General features: G+C 39.7%; 3 protein-coding genes across 3 annotated transcripts; all 3 read right to left on the bottom strand.

The window, feature by feature from the left end:
* On the bottom strand, window positions 1-933 carry LOC101544242 (putative olfactory receptor 8G3). The gene has a single exon (XM_004605129.2). It carries the CDS (start codon window positions 931-933, stop codon window positions 1-3), a length of 933 nt encoding a protein of 310 aa, XP_004605186.1.
* A 5957-nt stretch (window positions 934-6890) lies between these two features.
* Window positions 6891-7859, bottom strand: LOC105943523 (putative olfactory receptor 8G3). Its single transcript, XM_055131703.1, has one exon. It carries the CDS (start codon window positions 7824-7826, stop codon window positions 6891-6893), a length of 936 nt encoding a protein of 311 aa, XP_054987678.1. The 5' UTR covers window positions 7827-7859.
* A 4397-nt stretch (window positions 7860-12256) lies between these two features.
* LOC129403428 (putative olfactory receptor 8G2) lies at window positions 12257-13201 on the bottom strand. The gene has a single exon (XM_055131661.1). It carries the CDS (start codon window positions 13190-13192, stop codon window positions 12257-12259), a length of 936 nt encoding a protein of 311 aa, XP_054987636.1. The 5' UTR covers window positions 13193-13201.
* Window positions 13202-18355: the final 5154 nt, after the last annotated feature.

The following is an 18355-nucleotide window of genomic DNA, read 5'->3' as shown; positions in this document are numbered from 1 at the left end:
TTATTGTTTTCTACAGTCTAGTAATTTCCACAGCGCTAACTTGACATCCTTATTCCGAAGACTGTAGATCAGGGGGTTCAGCATGGGTACGACAATGGTGTAAAACACAGAAGACACTTTGCCTTGGTCCATGGAGCTCACAGATGGTGGCTGCAGGTACATGAAGGTTGCAGAGCCATAGAAGACCATGACCACCATCACGTGGGAGCTGCAGGTACTGAAGGCTTTGGACCTGCCCTCTGCAGAGCGAATGCGGAGGATGCTAGCAATGATGAAGACATAGGAAGCAAGGATTATCAATGCAGGTACCAGGATATTAAATGCACTCAGTAAGAGAACCAATAATTCATTGATGTGGATGCTGGAACAGGATAGCTCTAAGAGTGGAAAGAGATCACAGAAATAATGGTTGACCACATTGGCCTTACAGAAAGACAGTCTTAACATAAAGCCTGTATGGATTGAAGAGCCAATGATGCCCAAAATATAAACTCCCATGGTGAGCAGGAAGCAGATGTGAGGGGACACAATGGTATTATAGAGCAAGGGGCTACAGATGGCAACATAGCGGTCATATGCCATAGAGGCTAACATGTGGCTCTCTGCAATAGCAAAAATGACAAAGAAATAGAGCTGAGTCATGCATTCTGGGTAGGAGATGACGTTTTTCTCAGTCACAAAATTCACCAGCATTTTGGGGGTAATGATAGTGGATTGACAGAAATCAATAAAGGACAAGCTGCTGAGGAAATAGTACATGGGGGTGTGAAGGTTAGAACTGAGGCTGACGAGGATGATCATGCCCAGGTTTCCCACTGCAGTGAACACATAGATTCCGAGGAAGAGGAGGAGGAGCGGTAGTTGGAGTTCTGGCCGGTCTGTCAGTCCAGTGAGGATGAACTCAGTCACTGTGGAATCATTTCCAGTGCCCATTGTCCTCTCAGCAGATCCTATGATTCTAAACAAATGCATAAATGAATGTTGCTATTCTTATCAACATAAAAAGGTGTGTGTGGAAAATGTCGCTCTGGGGAAGTCAGTCCTCATCAGGGGACATTCATAGTTCAGGGCTCTCCTAATTCTCTCCTGCTTCTAGGAAGGCAGTGATTCCCATCTAGCAATAGAAGAAATTGAACTTCAATATCCCCTAATTAATTATATTTATACAATTATAAAAACAATGAAGAATCACCTCACCCAGCTCTCAGTAGTGCTGAGGCTGAGAAACTTCCTCCTTTATTCAGGGAAGAAGACCCTAATGGTTTTTCTTTCCAGTCTACTTGGTAGACCTCTCCATGTCAGTTTATTCTTTCACTCAGCGATAATGCGTGGAGCTTCACTTCCATCCCACGTGCCATGCTTGTCATCAAGTTTTGTTAGACTTCCTTTTAAAAAGTTTATTTTAAATAAAACAATGCTCCCAGAAGCGAATGCAGCTGCGCGACCTCCTATAGCCTAGTTCTCCCTCTCAGAGAGCCTGGCAAGGTACTGAGAGTGTCCTGCCCACATGGGAGAGACTGGCAATCTCCTTGTGGCATATTAGATATGTAAATACAGTAACAATGATGTTTCTCATTCTCCTGACCCTGAAAGAGCCTCTAGTTCGGCACTGTTGGGAAGGACAAGTAAAGAGAGGCTGATAAAATCTCAGGGTTAGGACAAATGGAGACATTACTGGTGCCTGCTTGAGCAAATCGATGAACAATGGGATGACAGTCATACAGTGATAACACAGTGGGTAAGGCGTTTGCCTTGCACAAGGACCGACCAGGGTTTGATTCCTCTGGCTATTTTGGAGAGCCCAGCAAGCTATGGAGGGTATCTCACCCTCATTACAGAGCCTGGCAAGCTCCCCATGGTGTATTCAATATGCCAAAACCAGTAACAAGTCTCACGATGGGAACGTTACTGATGCCTGCTCAAGCAAATCGATGAGCCAATGGAATGACAGAGCAAACTCCTATATTTTTAGTTATACTTTTAATTCATTTTATTAATATATATATATTTTGATTACTGACCCACAATGAGCGATGCTAGAGCTTGCTCTGGCTCTGTGCTCAAAGATCACTTCTAGCAGTACTCAGTGGACCAGGAGTACAGTGCCAGAAATTAAAGCAGGTCATCCTGGGGCTGGAGAGATAGCACAGCGGGTAGGGCATTTGCCTTGCACGCGGCCAACCCGGGTTCAAATCCCAGCATCCCATATGGTCCCCTGAGCACGGCCAGGGGTAATTCCTGAGTGCAAAGCCAGGAGTAACCCCTGTGCATCGCCAGGTGTGACCCAAAAAGCAAAAAAAAAAAAAAAAAAAAAAAAAGCAGGTCATCCATATGCAAGGCAAGCACCTTGTGCACTGTTATTGCTCCAGCCTTCATATTTGCTTTTTATTAAGCCACTACAATGTAGATTGTACTAATGCTATTTTTAGGAATCCTCTTTCCTCGTATTTCTTATATGTATATTTTAAAATCATGTATGACAAATTTCATATTTTCATTTTACCATAACAATAGTTAATGCTATCTATGATAAACACAGCTATCTACACTCTGGGATCCATAGTGGGGCATCATTTGTAGTACTGGGTATCTTATTTTTAATAATAATAAATATTTTTCAGGAATGTTTGAGAAACAGCTGTTCTCAATAAACAAAGTTGTTTTTACAAAGTTGTTCATAATGGAGTTGTTTCAGGCAATGTACCCTTCCATTGAAGGGAATGTCCCCAGGTTCCTCCCACCCCTGAGCCTACCCCTTCAGCAGGCATATGACAAATTTATTTCCTGTTACTTGGTCCAATATGATTTAAAGAAATAGCAAATAGAATGATAAGAAAACCAATAAAAGTCAATTTGTGATGATGAAGTTGCTGGGTATCACCCCAAGGCTAGCCATGCACCACAGGACACACATTCTCTTTATACCTTCTGGCATATCTGTGGCCCTTGCCTTGTATTTTTTAAACATTGAATTTTTTATTGTATAAGTACTGCTTTTTATTCAGCCATTGATTAAGCTAATTGAATTAGGTATGAACTCCACATCACTTTCTATATAAGTATATATGTATATATATGTATGTATGTATATATATGTATGTATGTATTTTATATATATTGAATCACTGTGAGATGGTTACAAAAGTTTCGTGTTCTAGATTTAGCCATACAATGATCGAGCACCCATCCTGCCACCAGTGACACCCTCCACCACCAATGTCCCCAGTATATCCCCATCCCAGTCCTCACCCTGCCTCCAGGGCAAGAAATTTCCCCAATATTCTCTCCCTACTTTTTGAAATTAATAACATTGAATTTCTTAAGCAAGATTCTCTTTCACTCTGTCTCTTCTCTACTATGAAATCCACTTTATTAGGTTCTTCAGTAGTTTTACTTATGAAACCGCAAGTTCATAAGACAAATTTCTATGACTGTGGAAACAATTCTTTTTTGAAAGGAGCAAGGGCAACCCCATGAACAAGTGTTGGAAGAGATGGGAATGTGGTTATGTGAATTAAAGCTACAGCTTCTGCATGGACTTCTAACCTGACCCATCCCAGGGTCCATATCATTCTTATATTTATTCTTGGCACACAGCAGAGCCTGGCAAGCTACCCGTGGTGTATTCAATATGCCAACAATAGTAACAACAAATCTCACAATGGAGACGTTACTGGTGCCCACTCGAGCAAATCGATGAGCAATGGGATGGCAGTGATAGTGTACATGAAATAATGCAGCAAGTACTTAATTTTGTTATCTCTTTCATTTTCATTCCTTCTGGACTAAGATTGTAAAGTAAACAGGGTGCTTGGCATTGTGTCTTAGCAACAGGCAGCCTCAATAAATGGTATTAATAAAACTACAGAAAATCAGTTTAAGCTACTGTAGACTCAATGCAAGCAAATGAAGCCATCGCACGTGTGAGTTTAAATGTCTGAATAAAATTGCGTTTGCCATCATGTTATTCAGCCGGGACATGGAGAAGATGGGAGCTTTTGCTCACCAAGAGAGTGAGGGTGAGAGTGAGGACAGTGGAGACCAATCAGTGCCCATGTGCATCTCTGGTTCCTGGAGGAGCTGGGGGAGAAGATTCAGCCAGAAAATCCAGGGCCACAATTCAGGCAGATCCCTCATAGCCCCTAGAGGCTCAGTTCTGTGCACTTGTCATCTGTTTCTCTAAAGGAAACTTTCCTTTGTTGATGCAGGGGAAGTTCAGGTACTAACCTTCAAAAATCCTTGGTGCCCAGGGCTCATAGCCTAACGGTCTTCATGGTAAGAGCTGAGAGTCACTGGTGCTGATCTCTCAAGTGGGTGGCCCTCTGCATGGGGCAGTTTAGATGATGTGATGGTTTTATACTCTGGGTGCTGAAGTTAAGAGCCCGGGAAGGAACAACAATGATAATGGCCTCCCTCTAGAATCTCATCCCACAAGCACCCACTCTTGGGAAACAATTAGAATTCCCCTTTTCCCCATTGATTCTCCAGAGTTCAGTGGTATCACATAGGAGTGATTCATTGTTACTGCTGAGTACTAATTGGAGACACAGATATGATATATGCTGCTAGAGTTCCAGTGGAGATGACTCCAAGGTGTTTAAAAGTTCAGGATACTTTAACTTTATTCTATAGGACTATTCTAAAGGGATTTCCCATATGAAATATGCAAATGTTTCTTTTAGTGTTGACATCTTCTAGTCCTATTTATCATGAAGTACTCAGAAAACAGTAACACTTGAGATATTTCAATCTCGGGCTGCATGAAACCCTCTGCTAGTTACTGCCCTAACCACATAAAAAGTTCTTTTTGTGTCACACCTGGCGATGCACAGGGGTGACTCGTGGAGGTGCTCAGGAGACCATATGGGATGTTGGGAATTGAACCAGGGTCAGCTTCGCACAAGGCAAATGCCTTACCCTCTGTGCTATCATTCCAGTCTCACATGAGAAGTTCTTAGCAGGTCTTGAAAAAAAATCTTTTAAATTTAAAAATATATGTGTGAGGAATGCTATAGAGCTCTATGTCATAGATATTATATAAATAATTACTTTTTTTAGAATTTGGAACAAGATTTATTATTTGATTCAAAGTACTAAGTAGTATAACATTTGAGATGAAAATTGCAATACACTTTGTCATTAAGATCACTTTTTCTTTTTTTTTTTCTTTTTGGGTCACACCCAGCGATGCACAGGGGTTACTCCTGGCTCCTCACTCAGGAATTACTCCTGGAAGTGCTCAGGGGACCATATGGGATGCTGGGAATTGAACCTGGGTTGTCTGTATGCAAGGCAAATGCCCTAGTTTCTGTGCTGTAACTCCAGCCCCAACATTAAGATCACTTTTTCCTATCTTTTAGACATAATTGAAATAATAAAGTATAACATTGCTTATGCTAAAGATGTGTGGGATTGATTTGGTTCACTTAAATATCGCAAAGCAATTACCTCACCAATTAGCCCTTGGATAACCCCCACCAATATCATATCTCTGTCTTGTCCCATTATTACCATTTTTTGTAGTGAGACTGTTTGAAATGACTTTCTAAGAAATGTATTGAATAATGTATAATGAACTATAGCCACCAAGCCATACTTAGTTCATAAAAAGGAACTCATCTGAGGATTGGAAAGTCGTGCCCAAACACATATGTCCCCAGTGCCCATGATAACCACCACTACATTTCATGAGTTTTGGCTCCTCTAGATCCTTTCATGTTCCACATATAAGAGTTATTATCCTGTTCCTGTATTTCTCTGACTTTATCTACTTGGTCTCATGTACTTCAATCCATTGTGTGGTTAGAAGTGCCAGAAGTTCCTTCTTTCCAGTGACCAGATACCGAGATGTGGATATATATGGCAAATGGCAGGCTTCTTATCATTTTGGTTCAATGACTGTACTTTGAAATTCTTTGAATTGTTACAGATGTGAGGCTTTGGCTCTTTAAAAAACAAAAATAAATCTTATTTTCAAATTTCAAATTCCTATGAAAAAGCCAGAACTGGAGATAAAATCCCCAGGGAAAGTTGCACACCTGTGGTTCTCTCCCACTTGAAAAACATACATGGCTGTCTGCAAGGCATACTGACTGTTGTCCGGAATTTGAAGACTTCAATAGAAAAATACAGGCACTCAGATTCGATGACCTCATTATTAGATAGGTGATCAGGCCTCATACTCTGAGGAATGAATTTGCAATCCCAATTCTCTGAAGTGGTTTTATTTGTTTTATTTATTTCTCTGACACCTATTTCATAATGACCTACATTCTCTTTTAGTGAAGGGATTTTCTGTTCCTAATTAACCTCCATGCAAATTGGGAATAACATATATATGTTTACTATGTAGAACTCCAGAGGTGGAGACTGCAAAGATTATATTATACAATTAGATAACAGAGGAGCTATCATGAAAGAATATCCTTGGGCACAAATTCAGCTCACCAGCTCTGAATCTATAGGAGACCTATTCAGTTTTTCATGTCTCACTTCTTTTACTCCATATTTTCTTTCTTATTAGACAGTATTATAATGATTATGAAATGTCCTTAGTATCAAGTTCAATATGAAGACAGTCACTATATTTTGTGACTGAGGAGTTCATTACGTGGTGTGTTGCTGTCTTAGTAACTTTTGCTAAAAGGAAGATAAAAGACAGATAATGGGAGTAAGGTTTTTATCCTCAATAATCTTTTATTCTTTCATAAGTATTCTTCTATACATAATAACTTTAACATAGTTTCTAGGAACCAGCTTTCAGATAATATGGAAGGAATCTTATAAGGAAAGCAACATTCAATTTCAACAAATGTCAAGCAAAATCCTGTTAAATCTCATTTTGCAAAACCAAGGTCTGCTGCGGTGTGACACCATGATAATGACCCCTTTCATAATTGTTTTCTATAGTCCAGAATTTTCAACAGAGCTAATTTGACATCCTTATTTCGCAGACTGTAGATCAGGGGGTTCAACATGGGTACAACAATGGTATAAAACACAGAAGACACTTTGCCTTGGTCCATGGAACTCACAGATGATGGCTGCAGGTACATGAAGGTTCCAGAGCCATAGAAGATCATGACCGCCATCACGTGGGAGCTGCAGGTGCTGAAGGCTTTGGACCTGCCCTCTGCAGAGCGAATGCGGAGGATGCTAGCAATAATGAAGATATAGGAAGCAAGGATTGTTAATACAGGTATCATGATGTTAAATGCACTCAGTAAGAGAACCAATAATTCATTGATGTGGATGCTGGAACAGGATAGCTCTAAGAGTGGAAAGAGATCACAGAAATAATGGTTGACCACATTGGCCTTACAGAAAGACAGTCTTAACATAAAGCCTGTATGGATTGAAGAGCCAATGATGCCCAAAATATAAACTGCCATGGTGAGCAGGAAGCAGATGTGAGGGGACATGATGACATTATAGAGCAAGGGGCTACAAATGGCAACATAACGGTCATATGCCATGGCAGCTAACATGTGACACTCTGCAATAGCAAAAATGACAAAGAAATAGAGCTGAGTCATGCATTCTGGGTAGGAGATGATGTTTTTCTCAGTCACAAAATTCACCAGCATTTTGGGGATAATTATAGTGGATTGACAGAAATCAATGAAGGACAAGCTGCTGAGTAAATAGTACATGGGGGTGTGGAGGTTAGAACTGAGGTTGACTAGAATGATCATGCCCAGGTTCCCCACCGCAGTGAACATGTAGGTTCCGAGGAAGAAGAGGAGGAGTGGTAGTTGGAGTTCTGGCCGGTCTGTCAGCCCAGTGAGGATGAACTCAGTCACTGTGGAATCATTTCCAGAACCCATTGTCCTCTCAGCAGAACCTATGATTCAAAAGAACAAAAGCATAAATGAGTATTTATGTGATTATGAACATATAAATGTGTGTGTGGAAAACTTCGCTCTGGGGAAGTCAGTCCTCATCAGGGGACATTCATAGTTCAGGGATTTCCTAAGTCCCTCCTGCTTCTAGGAAGGCAGTGATTCCCATCCAGCAAGTGAAGAAATTATGGACTTCAATACCCCATAATTAATGATATATATACAGTTATCAGAAAGCTCCTATATTTGTTTTGTATACTTTTCATTTATTTTATTTATATTTATTTTGGTTACTGGCCCACAACGAATGATGCTCAGAGCTTACTCTGGCTCTTTACTCAGGGATCACTCCTGGTAGTGCTCGGTGCTGGGGATTGAACCAGGTCAGCCATATGCAAGGCAAGCACCCCGTGCACTGTGTTATTGCTCCAGCCCCATATTTGTTTTATATTAATCTGCCATAATATAGATAGTACTACTGCTATTTTTAGGAATCCTCTTTCCTTCTATTTCTTATATGTATATCTTAAAATCTTGCATGACAAAAGGCATATTTTCATTTTACATAATAATATTGAATGCTATCTATAATAAACACAGCCATCTACAGTCTGGATACATAGTGTGGCATCATTTGTGTAATGGCTATCTTTTTAAAATAATAAAAAAATATTTTTCAGGAATGTTTATTGAGACACAGTGATTTACAAAGTTGTTCTTAATAGAGTTGTTTCAGGCATACAATATTCTATTACCAATTGTACATCAATGTCCCCTTCCTTCCACCAATATCCCCAGGTTCTTCCCACCCCCAAGCCTACCCCTTCAGTAGACATAAGACAAATTTATTCCATAATACTTGGTCCACTAAGATTTAAAGGAAGAGCAAATAGAATGATCAGAAAATCAATAAAAGTCAGTTTGTGATTATGAAGGTGCTGGGTATCTCCCCAGACCAGCCATATACAGGACACATATAGTGTTTATACCCTCTGCCATATTGTGGCCCTAGACTTTTAAACATTTTTTAATTTCTTCTTCTTTTTTTTTAAATGTAGAAGTACTGCCTTTTATTCAACCATTGACTAAGCTGAATGAATTGGGCATGAACTCCACATTACTTCTTTTTTATACTAAATCACTGTGAAATAGTTACAAAACTTTCACGTTCGAGATTCATCCGGACAATGATTGAACACCCATCCTCCTACCAGTGCACACCCTCCACCACCAATGCCCCCATTATATCCCCATCCCCCATCCCTCCTCACCCTGCCTTCAGGGCAGGAAATTTACCCAATATTCTCTACTTTTGGACATTAAAAACAGTGAATCTCTCAAGCAAGATTCTTCCACTCTGTCTCTTCTGTACTATGAAATCCACTTCATTAGTTTCTTCAGTAGCTTTAATAATGAAACCCCAAGTTCATAAGACAAATTTTTATGCCTGTGGAAACAATTCTCTTTTGAAAAGATCGTGGGCAACTCCATGACCAAAATGCTGGCAGAGGTGGAAATGTGGTCATGTGATTTAAAGCTACAGCTTCTGCATGCCCTCCTTCTCCGATCCATCCCAGAGGCCATATTATTCTCATATTTACTCTTGGCAAGTGTACACGAAATAATGCAGCAGGCACTTAATTTTCATTTTCATTCTGGACTGAGATTGCAAAGTAAACACAGTGCTGGGCATTGTGTCTTAGCTACAGCCAGTCTCAACAAATGCTATTAATAAAGCTATGGAAAGTCAATTGTAAGCTACTGTAGGCTCAATACAAGCAAATAAAGTCATTACACATGTGAGTTTAAATGTCTGAATAAAATCATTTTTGTTGTCATGTTATTTAGCTGGGACAGGGAGAATATGGGAGCCCTTGCTCACCAAGAGAGTGACAATGAGAGTGAGGACAGTGGAGACCAGTCAGTGCCCATGTGCATCTTGGTGTCTGGAGGGAGCTGGGAGTGAGGAATCAACTGGAAAATCCAGGGCCACGATTCAGGTAGATCTCTCGTGGCCATAAGAGGCTCAGTTCTGTGCACTAATCATCTGTTTCTTTAAAGGAAACATCCCTTTGTTGATGCAGGGGAAGTTCGAGTACTAACCTTCAGAACTCCTTGGTGCCCAGGACTCATAGCCTAACGGTCTTCATGAGCTGAGAGTCACTGGTGCTGATCTCTCAAGCGGGTGGCCCTCTGCATGGGGCAATTTAGATGATATGATGATTTATACTCTGGGTGCTGATGTTAGGAGCCTGAGAAGGAGCGAACAAATGATAATGGCTTCCCTCTGGAATCTCATCCCACAAGCGCCCACTCTTGGGGAAAGAAACAATTAGAATTTCCCTTTCCCCCATTGATTCTCCAGGGTTCAGTGGTGTCATATAGGAGCGATTCATTGTTACTTCTGAGTACTAATTGGAGACACGGATATGATATATGCTCCTAGAGCCCCACAGCAGATGACACCAGGGTGTTTAAAAGTTCAGGAAACTTTAACTTTATTCTACAGGACTTTTCTAAAGGGATTTGCAAATGTCTCTATTAGTTTTGACATCTTTTAGTACTACTTATTATGAAGTACTCATAAAACAGTAACACTTGGCATATTTTAACCTGGGGCTGCATGAAACCCTCTACTAGATACTGTCCTAATTACATTAAAAGTTTTTAGTAGGTCTTGTAAAGAAAATATCTCTCAAATTAAGAAATATATGTTTAAGGAATGCTATAGATACTATGTAAATAATTTAAATGATTTTTAGAATTTGGAACAAGATATATAATTTGATTCAAAGTACTAAATAGTATAACATTTGAGATGAAAATTGCAGTATACTTTGTCATTAAGATGATCTTTTCCCTAACTTTGAGACATAATTGAATTAATGAAGTAAAACATTGCTTATGCTAAAAGTGTGTGGGGTTAATTTGGTTCACTTAATTATCGCAAACCAATTACCTCTCCAGTTTGCCATTGGATAACCACTGCCAACATTATGTCTCTGTCTTGTTCCATTTTCCATTTTTTGTGGTGAGGCCATTTGAAATGACTTTTTGAGAAGCGTAAAGAGTAATGTATAATGAACTATAGCCACCAAGTCATACCTTATCTTATTAGAATGAACTCATCTGACTACTGGAAACTCGTGCCCAAACAAGAATTTCCCGAGTGCCTACGATAAATACCACTCCGTTTTATGAGTTTTGGTTCCTTTATGTCCCTTCAGATTCCATATATAAAAGCTATTATTTCATATGTTTTTTAAATGATTTTATCCATTTAATCTCATAAACTCCAATCTGTCATGTGGGTAGAAATGCCAGGAGTTTCTTCTTTCCAGTGACAAATACCATGCCGTGGGTATATATGGCAAATAGCAGGCTTCTTCAGCATCTTGGTTGAATGACTTTACTTTGATATTCTTTGAATTGTTGCTAGATGTGAGGCTTAAAACTTTAAAAACCAACAACAACAAAAAGATATTCTTTTCAAATTTCTATGAAAAGGCCAGGACTGGAGATAAAATCCCCAGGGAAAGTTACACACCAGTGGTTCTCTCCCACTTGAAAAACAAACATGGTTCTCTGCAAGGCATACTTACTGTGTCCAGAATTTGATGACTTCAGTAGAAAAATACTCAAAAGTATTCAGATTCGATGATCTCAGTCTTAGATAGGTGATCAGAACTCATACTCTGAGGAATGAATTTGCAATCCCAATTCTCTGACGTGGTTTTATTTGTTTAATTTATTTCTCTGACACCCAATTCATAATGACCTACATTCTATTAAGGTGAAGGGATCCTCTGTTCCTACTTAATCTCCATGCAAATTGGGGATACCATAAATGTGTTTACTATTTAGAACTCCAGAGGTGGAGACTGTGAAGGTTATATTGAGCAAAAAGGTAACAGAGAAGCTCTCATGAAACAAATATCCTCGGGCACAAATTCAGCTCACCAGATCTGTATCTTTAAGAGACATATTCAGTTTTTCATATCTCACTCCATTCACTCCATATTTATTTTCTTATTAGAATTCATTATAATGATCATTAAATATCCTTAGCATCAAGTTCTACTTGAAGACAGTAACTGTTTTGTGACACTGTGACATTTGTGACATTGTGTGGTGTGTCGCTATCTTAGTAATTTTTGCTAAATAAGTTATAGGATAGATAACGGAAGCAAGGCTTTTATCCTCAATAATCTTTTATTCTTTTATAAGTATTTTTCCATAAACTTTAACATAATAACTTTAACACAGTTTCTAGGGAGCGGCTTTCAGGCAATATGGAAGAAGTTTCATAAGGGAAGCAACATTCAATTTCAATATTTGTCTAGCAAAATTCTGTTAAATCCCATGTTGCATAACCAAGGTCTGTCTGTAGTGTGACACCATGATAATGACCCTTTTCATAATTGTTTTTTACAGTCCAGTAATTTCCACATAGCTAACTTGACATCCTTATTCCGAAGACTGTAGATCAGGGGGTTCAGCATGGGTACGACAATGGTGTAAAACACAGAAGATACTTTGCCTTGGTCCATGGAGCTCACGGATGGTGGCTGCAGGTACATGAAGGCCGCAGAGCCATAGAAGATCATGACCGCCATCACGTGGGAGCTGCAGGTGCTGAAGGCTTTGGACCTGCCCTCTGCAGAGCGAATGCGGAGGATGCTGGCAATGATGAAGACATAGGAAGCAAGGATTGTCAATGCAGGTATCAGGATGTTAAATGCACTCAGTAAGAGAACCAATAATTCATTGATGTGGATGCTGGAACAGGATAGCTCTAAGAGTGGGAAGAGATCACAGAAATAATGGTTGACCACATTGCTCTTACAGAAAGACAGTCTTGTCATAAAGCCTGTATGGATTGAAGAGCCAATGATGCCCAAAATATAAACTGCCATGGTGAGCAGGAAGCAGATGTGAGGGGACATGATGACATTATAGAGCAAGGGGCTACAAATGGCAACATAACGGTCATATGCCATGGCAGCTAACATGTGACACTCTGCAATAGCAAAAACAAGGAAGCAGAAGAGCTGAGTCATGCATTCTGGGTAGGAAATGATGTTTTTCTCAGTCACAAAATTCACCAGCATTTTGGGGGTGATTACTGTGGAATGGCAGAGATCAATGAGGGACAAGCAACCAAGGAAATAGTACATGGGTGTGTGGAGGTGGGAACTAAGGCCTATGAGTGTGATCATGCCCAGGTTCCCCACCACGGTGACCACATAGATTCCGAGAAAGAGGAGGAGGAGCGGTATCTGGAGCTCTGGACGAGCCGTCAGCCCTGCGAGGATGAAGTCAGTTGCTGTGGAATGATTTCCTGTTGACATTTTCTTCTGGGTATCTTTACAAGGAAAGATAAAGATCCAAAGATCAACATTTGGGGGAGATTAACTAATAGCAGCAATTCCATTGGTAAAATAATATTGCCTTGGTTTCTGTATACTTTATCTCTAGATCAGTTCGCCTAATTAATATTTATCTTAACGACTTTTTACTTACAATCAAATATATTTAATGATTTCATTGAAAATATTTCAGCTGTCATGTTCATAACTTTACTTCTTTGTGAGAAACTACTGCTGTAGCAAACATGTCTTTTTTGCATATCAAAAAATATTTTTATTTGAAAACAACTTAAATTTTTAGACAAATTATTTTTTAGTATATAAAATTGATTTTGTTTTTATACAGAATATAAAGATTTTCCTCATTAATATTTCACATGAAGGTTATTAAAGTCTGATGTATAGTAACTTCCTGCCCCCAAATATGTATCTCATATGTGAGGTACTAGGAACCAATATTGTGGTACTTTTACACAAAATTTAGGTCAAGTGACGTAGTAGAAAGGGGACCATAGAAAAGGTCTATCTGTAATCAGATTGAAAAAGAAGCAAATATGACACAACTAGTTGCAACGACCCTGCCCTTGCCAGTGACTTTGGTTAGGACACTGCAGGTTAGACTGCAGTGACAGGTCAGTGAGGCTGGAGTGTAACCCACAGAGCGGCAAGGAAGAGCTATTTCTAGGTAAAAGCTGGGGTGAGGGATTCTCACTACAGCAGAGTAACTTCCTTTCCAGTGCCAAAACAAAGCATGTATACCAGCTGCTGTACAGCATTATAGCAAACATTTCGACTACCTTTTTAAAAAATTGAATCTTTCTTCTAACCTCCCCTCCTTAAAACTCCTCATTCCTTCTTCTTTCATTTTGTGAAATGAAGATAGCAGCATACCACAAGATGAACTCATGTTACTGCCTTCATATTATATTTAATTTCACTCTAATGAAACTTAATAAGAAAATTAGACTGGATGGGACTGGAGCAATAGCACAGCGGGTAGGGCGTTTGCCTTGCATGCAGCCAAGCTGGGTTCGATTCCCAGCATCCCATATGGTCCACTGAGCACCACCAGGAGTAGTTCCTGAGTGCAGAGTCAGGAGTAACCTCTGTGCATAGCCAGGTGTGACCCCGAAAGAAAAAATAAATAAAATAAAATAAAAATCAAATTGGAGCAAGTGCAGTGAAATATTAAAAAAAAGTGCATAGTTCTTCTATGGATTCAGAGCTGGTGACCTGAATAGGTGTCTTAGAATTTTTGTTTCAAAATAAATTCTTTATTATTTAGTTGCTCAACATAATCTTCATAGCCTCCATCTCTGAGGTTCTGTATATTAAATATATTTACTTTTCAAGCAAGTTGCCAATTTGCATGAAGATTAATTGTGAATTGACAATCCCCTACCTTAAATAGAAAGTAAGTAACAGATTTGGTTGTTAGAGTAATGGCAGTTGAGTATTTACAGCCACTAATTCATTCCTCAGAGTTTCAAGTAAGATCTCTGACAACCAAAATTATCAGAGGCATGTCTTTCTAGCCTTAATATATCTCATTTGCAAGGAGGATGAAGGTAAATCCAGATGAAAAAAGAACAGTTGTGACTCAAAATTCTTTCTGTGAAAGTTTTCTCTGTTCTGTTTGGACTTAGGATTAACTATTGTTCTCTGATATAATGGATATTCTTTGGTTAGCAAAACCTCCTCAGTTTTTCTATCCTAAGAGTTCCATACCTAAGAGTTGACAAAGCTGGAAAAGTAAATATAAATTCAGAAGACTAATGAAACAAGCTAACTGGCAACGATTTATTATGCTGTAAATTTACTTTAAATGATCAATTGTTTGCATACTGGATGGATTTTTTTTTGCATGGGGGGTATAACTTGTGACAAAAAATGACTTATTAACGTAATAAAATTTTTCTAGTAAGTTAAAGTTTTAGTAAGTAACACAGTAGGTTAATGACTAATGATGTGGTAGTAATTGTTACGAGCAATAAACAATCCCTAGACAATCCCAATTGTAGCTTCCCAGCTCAAATTGAGTACAGTTAGATTGCTGTGAATAGATGCAAAGGGTCTTTGTCTCCTCGGGGAGGGAAGGGGCTGAAGCCCATAACATCCATGGAGAGCACCAGGTCAAACCAGACACAAATGATCCACTGCTCTGATCCTCAGCATCCCTGTCCCTGTCCTACTGCTGTCATGTAGGAAGCACGTGCTATATTACAGCACCATCTCTGCTCTCTGATTAGTCTAGAGAAGCAGATTCTTTAAAGTGAGACATTGGCTTGTTGCATCACTGTATCACTGATCACTATCATTCCTTTGCTCATCGATTTGCTCGAGAGGGCACCAGTAATGTCTCCATTGTGAGACTTGCTGTTACTATTTTTGGCATATCAAATACACCATGGGTAGCTTGCCAGGCTCTGTCGTATGGGCAAGATACTCTCGGTAGCTTGCTGGGCTCTCTAAGAGGGATGGAGGAATCGAACACGGGTCAGCCACATGCAAGGCAAACGCCCTACCTGCTGTGCTATCACTCCAGTCCATGGCAAAGGAAAACTGGAAAAGTATTTTAAGGTAATGGGATAACATCTATTGTCACACATATGAAGAGATTCTAAAAGAAAGACTTACTTTATGCATGGCATGTGAATGATCTAGGAATTGACCTTAAAAGCTGTATAAGATTTTCTCAAAACTTGAGGTCTTTGAAAGGGAATCAAATACTTATTCCTAATCACTGAATATACTCAACAGTCAGACTGTTGATCATCTGCTTTAACAATGGAAAAACAATTTTCTTCATGGCTTCAGAGATCGTCTGAATATCAAGTCTGAATATTCCTGTCACTCTCTGGACAGTTCAGATTTCACTTATTTTCACCTCAGAAACTCTCCTTTTAAGTTGAAAAACCTTTCTGTTTTGGTTTATATTATAATCTCTTCCTTCCTTCCTTCCTTCCTTCCTTCCTTCCTTCCTTCCTTCCTTCCTTCCTTCCTTCCTTCCTTCCTTCCTTCCTTCCTTCCTTCCTTCCCTCATTTCCTTGCTTCCTTCCTTCCTTCCTTGTTTCCTTGCTTCCTTTCTTTTTCCTCCTTCCTTTCTTTCCATCTATTTATATTTTTATTTTAGTTTTGGGGCTACACCTCTGGCAGTGCACAGGGCTTACTCCTGACTCTGCACTCAGGGACTACTCCAGGCAGGCTTGGGCATCATATGAGGTGCCAGGGATCCAACCTTAATCGGCCACTTGCAAGGTAAATGCTCTATCCACTGAACTATATCACTGCAGCCTCAACTGTCATTTCTAAACTCCCATTTTATACCATAAGCCAGAGAGAGCAGCCAATCAGATTATTAAACTTTTCCCCAGTATTTTTTGGGTACATCAGAGGAACTTAGATTTTATCGATAAATATTTCTAAATTAACAAGTAAATAAATGTATGATGGGATGAAAATTTTTCCTGAATTGTTCAGGGAATTACTCACAGGCCGGCGGGTCTCACACCACAACTGTGAGACAAATCAACACTTACCTTTTCTTCTTTCGGCAACCTCAATCAATGCCAACTTTCATTTAGGGGAGAGATCAAAGTGTTACTGCTGGGGTGGTGGGAGTACCAGACGTCCAGCACCCCACAGTTTGGGAGCTGGTGCAGTGAAGACAGGTCAAGCCTGACTCAGGGCCCAGGTGCTCAGTCGGCCTCACAGGCAGGCCAACATCGCTTCCCGTCACAGTTTCCTTGGTGTTTCCCCAGCATCTGCACAGCAAACGTCGTCCTTTCCACTCTCGAATTGTATTTGCTGTGCTATGAAGATTTGTCCTGGACTCAGACTCCAGACACCAAATCCCATGAAAATAAAACTCTCCCCGGACTTGCAGGTCTCAGAGTAAAATCCCTTGAGGGAAGTGGCAATTACCATTGCCGTTTCTCTAATTTGTTTCTCCACGTGGAAGGCTGTGTGGATTGTGTGTTTATTAAGAAGTATCAGAAGCTGCTCCCCAGGCATAACTTAAAGCTCTTTTTTTTTTTTGAGATTCTGGTCATAAGTGGGGATTGAGATTGTGTATATTTACCAGTTTCATTTGGCTCTGGTTTCATAATCTCTACTGTAAATACCTGGTTTTAGAGAAAAAACCATCCCAACAAATAGTCTTATTTTCAGTAGTGATAGAATTGTTCACATTTTAAACTTTGACATTATGAAGTCCATTTAATTTTTTATTATAAGTAGATAATATTTAGAAACAAGTAGGTAATTATCAGTTCAGAATTTATATCTGTATTTAATTGGGTGCTATGGCTATGGGGTAATAATTCAGATACAATGTTGTACTTCCTGTTGTAGGCCTACACTAATAACAGTTCTTGCTAAATTGCACATCTGATGAAAATATTTTTATTATGAGGTAACAGTGTTCTCTATTTCTTCTTCCTTGCTCCATAGCTCCAGTTTTTGTCCCCAAAGTGGGACAGTTGAATACAGTCTTAGACTGCAGGTGGATGTAAGGTAAATTAGACACACATCAGAAAACTCTAATTAATTAATATGACTGGGCTGGAGCTATAGCACAGCGGGTAGGGCATTTGCCTTATATGCAGCCTACCTGGGTTCAGTTCCTCTACCCCTCTCGGAGAGCCCGGCAAAGTACTGAGAGTATTTGCTCACATGGCAGAGCCTGGCAAGCTACCTGTGGCATATACAATATGCCAAATATAGTAACAACAAGTTTCACAATGGAGATGTTACTGGTGCCAGCTTGAGCAAATCGATGAGGAATGGGATGACAGTGATACAGTGAATGAATATGACTAGCTGCATTTGGATCAGTATTTTTAGGTTTTGGGGATACATCCGGCTGTGCTCAGCACTCACTCCTGTCCCTGCACTTACAAATCACTCCTGGCTCAGCTCAGGGGATCATATTTTGTGCTGGAGATTGAACCTGGATTGACTACATGCAAAGCCAGCACCCTACCCATGGTATTATCTCTTGGCCCTCAAAGCCACTTTTTTTAAGAATGTGGTAATCTTTAATACAGATAATTTCCACAACATGCATTAATAGTAAAGAATGCCAGAAGAGGGAAGAGACTTCATTGCTATAGAATAAATCCAAAATAGGCCTGAGAGTTGCCT

This window comes from Sorex araneus, chromosome 3 (genome assembly GCF_027595985.1).
Source record: "Sorex araneus isolate mSorAra2 chromosome 3, mSorAra2.pri, whole genome shotgun sequence".
Taxonomy (NCBI): Eukaryota; Metazoa; Chordata; class Mammalia; order Eulipotyphla; family Soricidae; genus Sorex; species Sorex araneus.
Note: the sequence above shows the minus strand (reverse complement) of the source record. Positions and strands in the feature narration are given on the sequence as shown.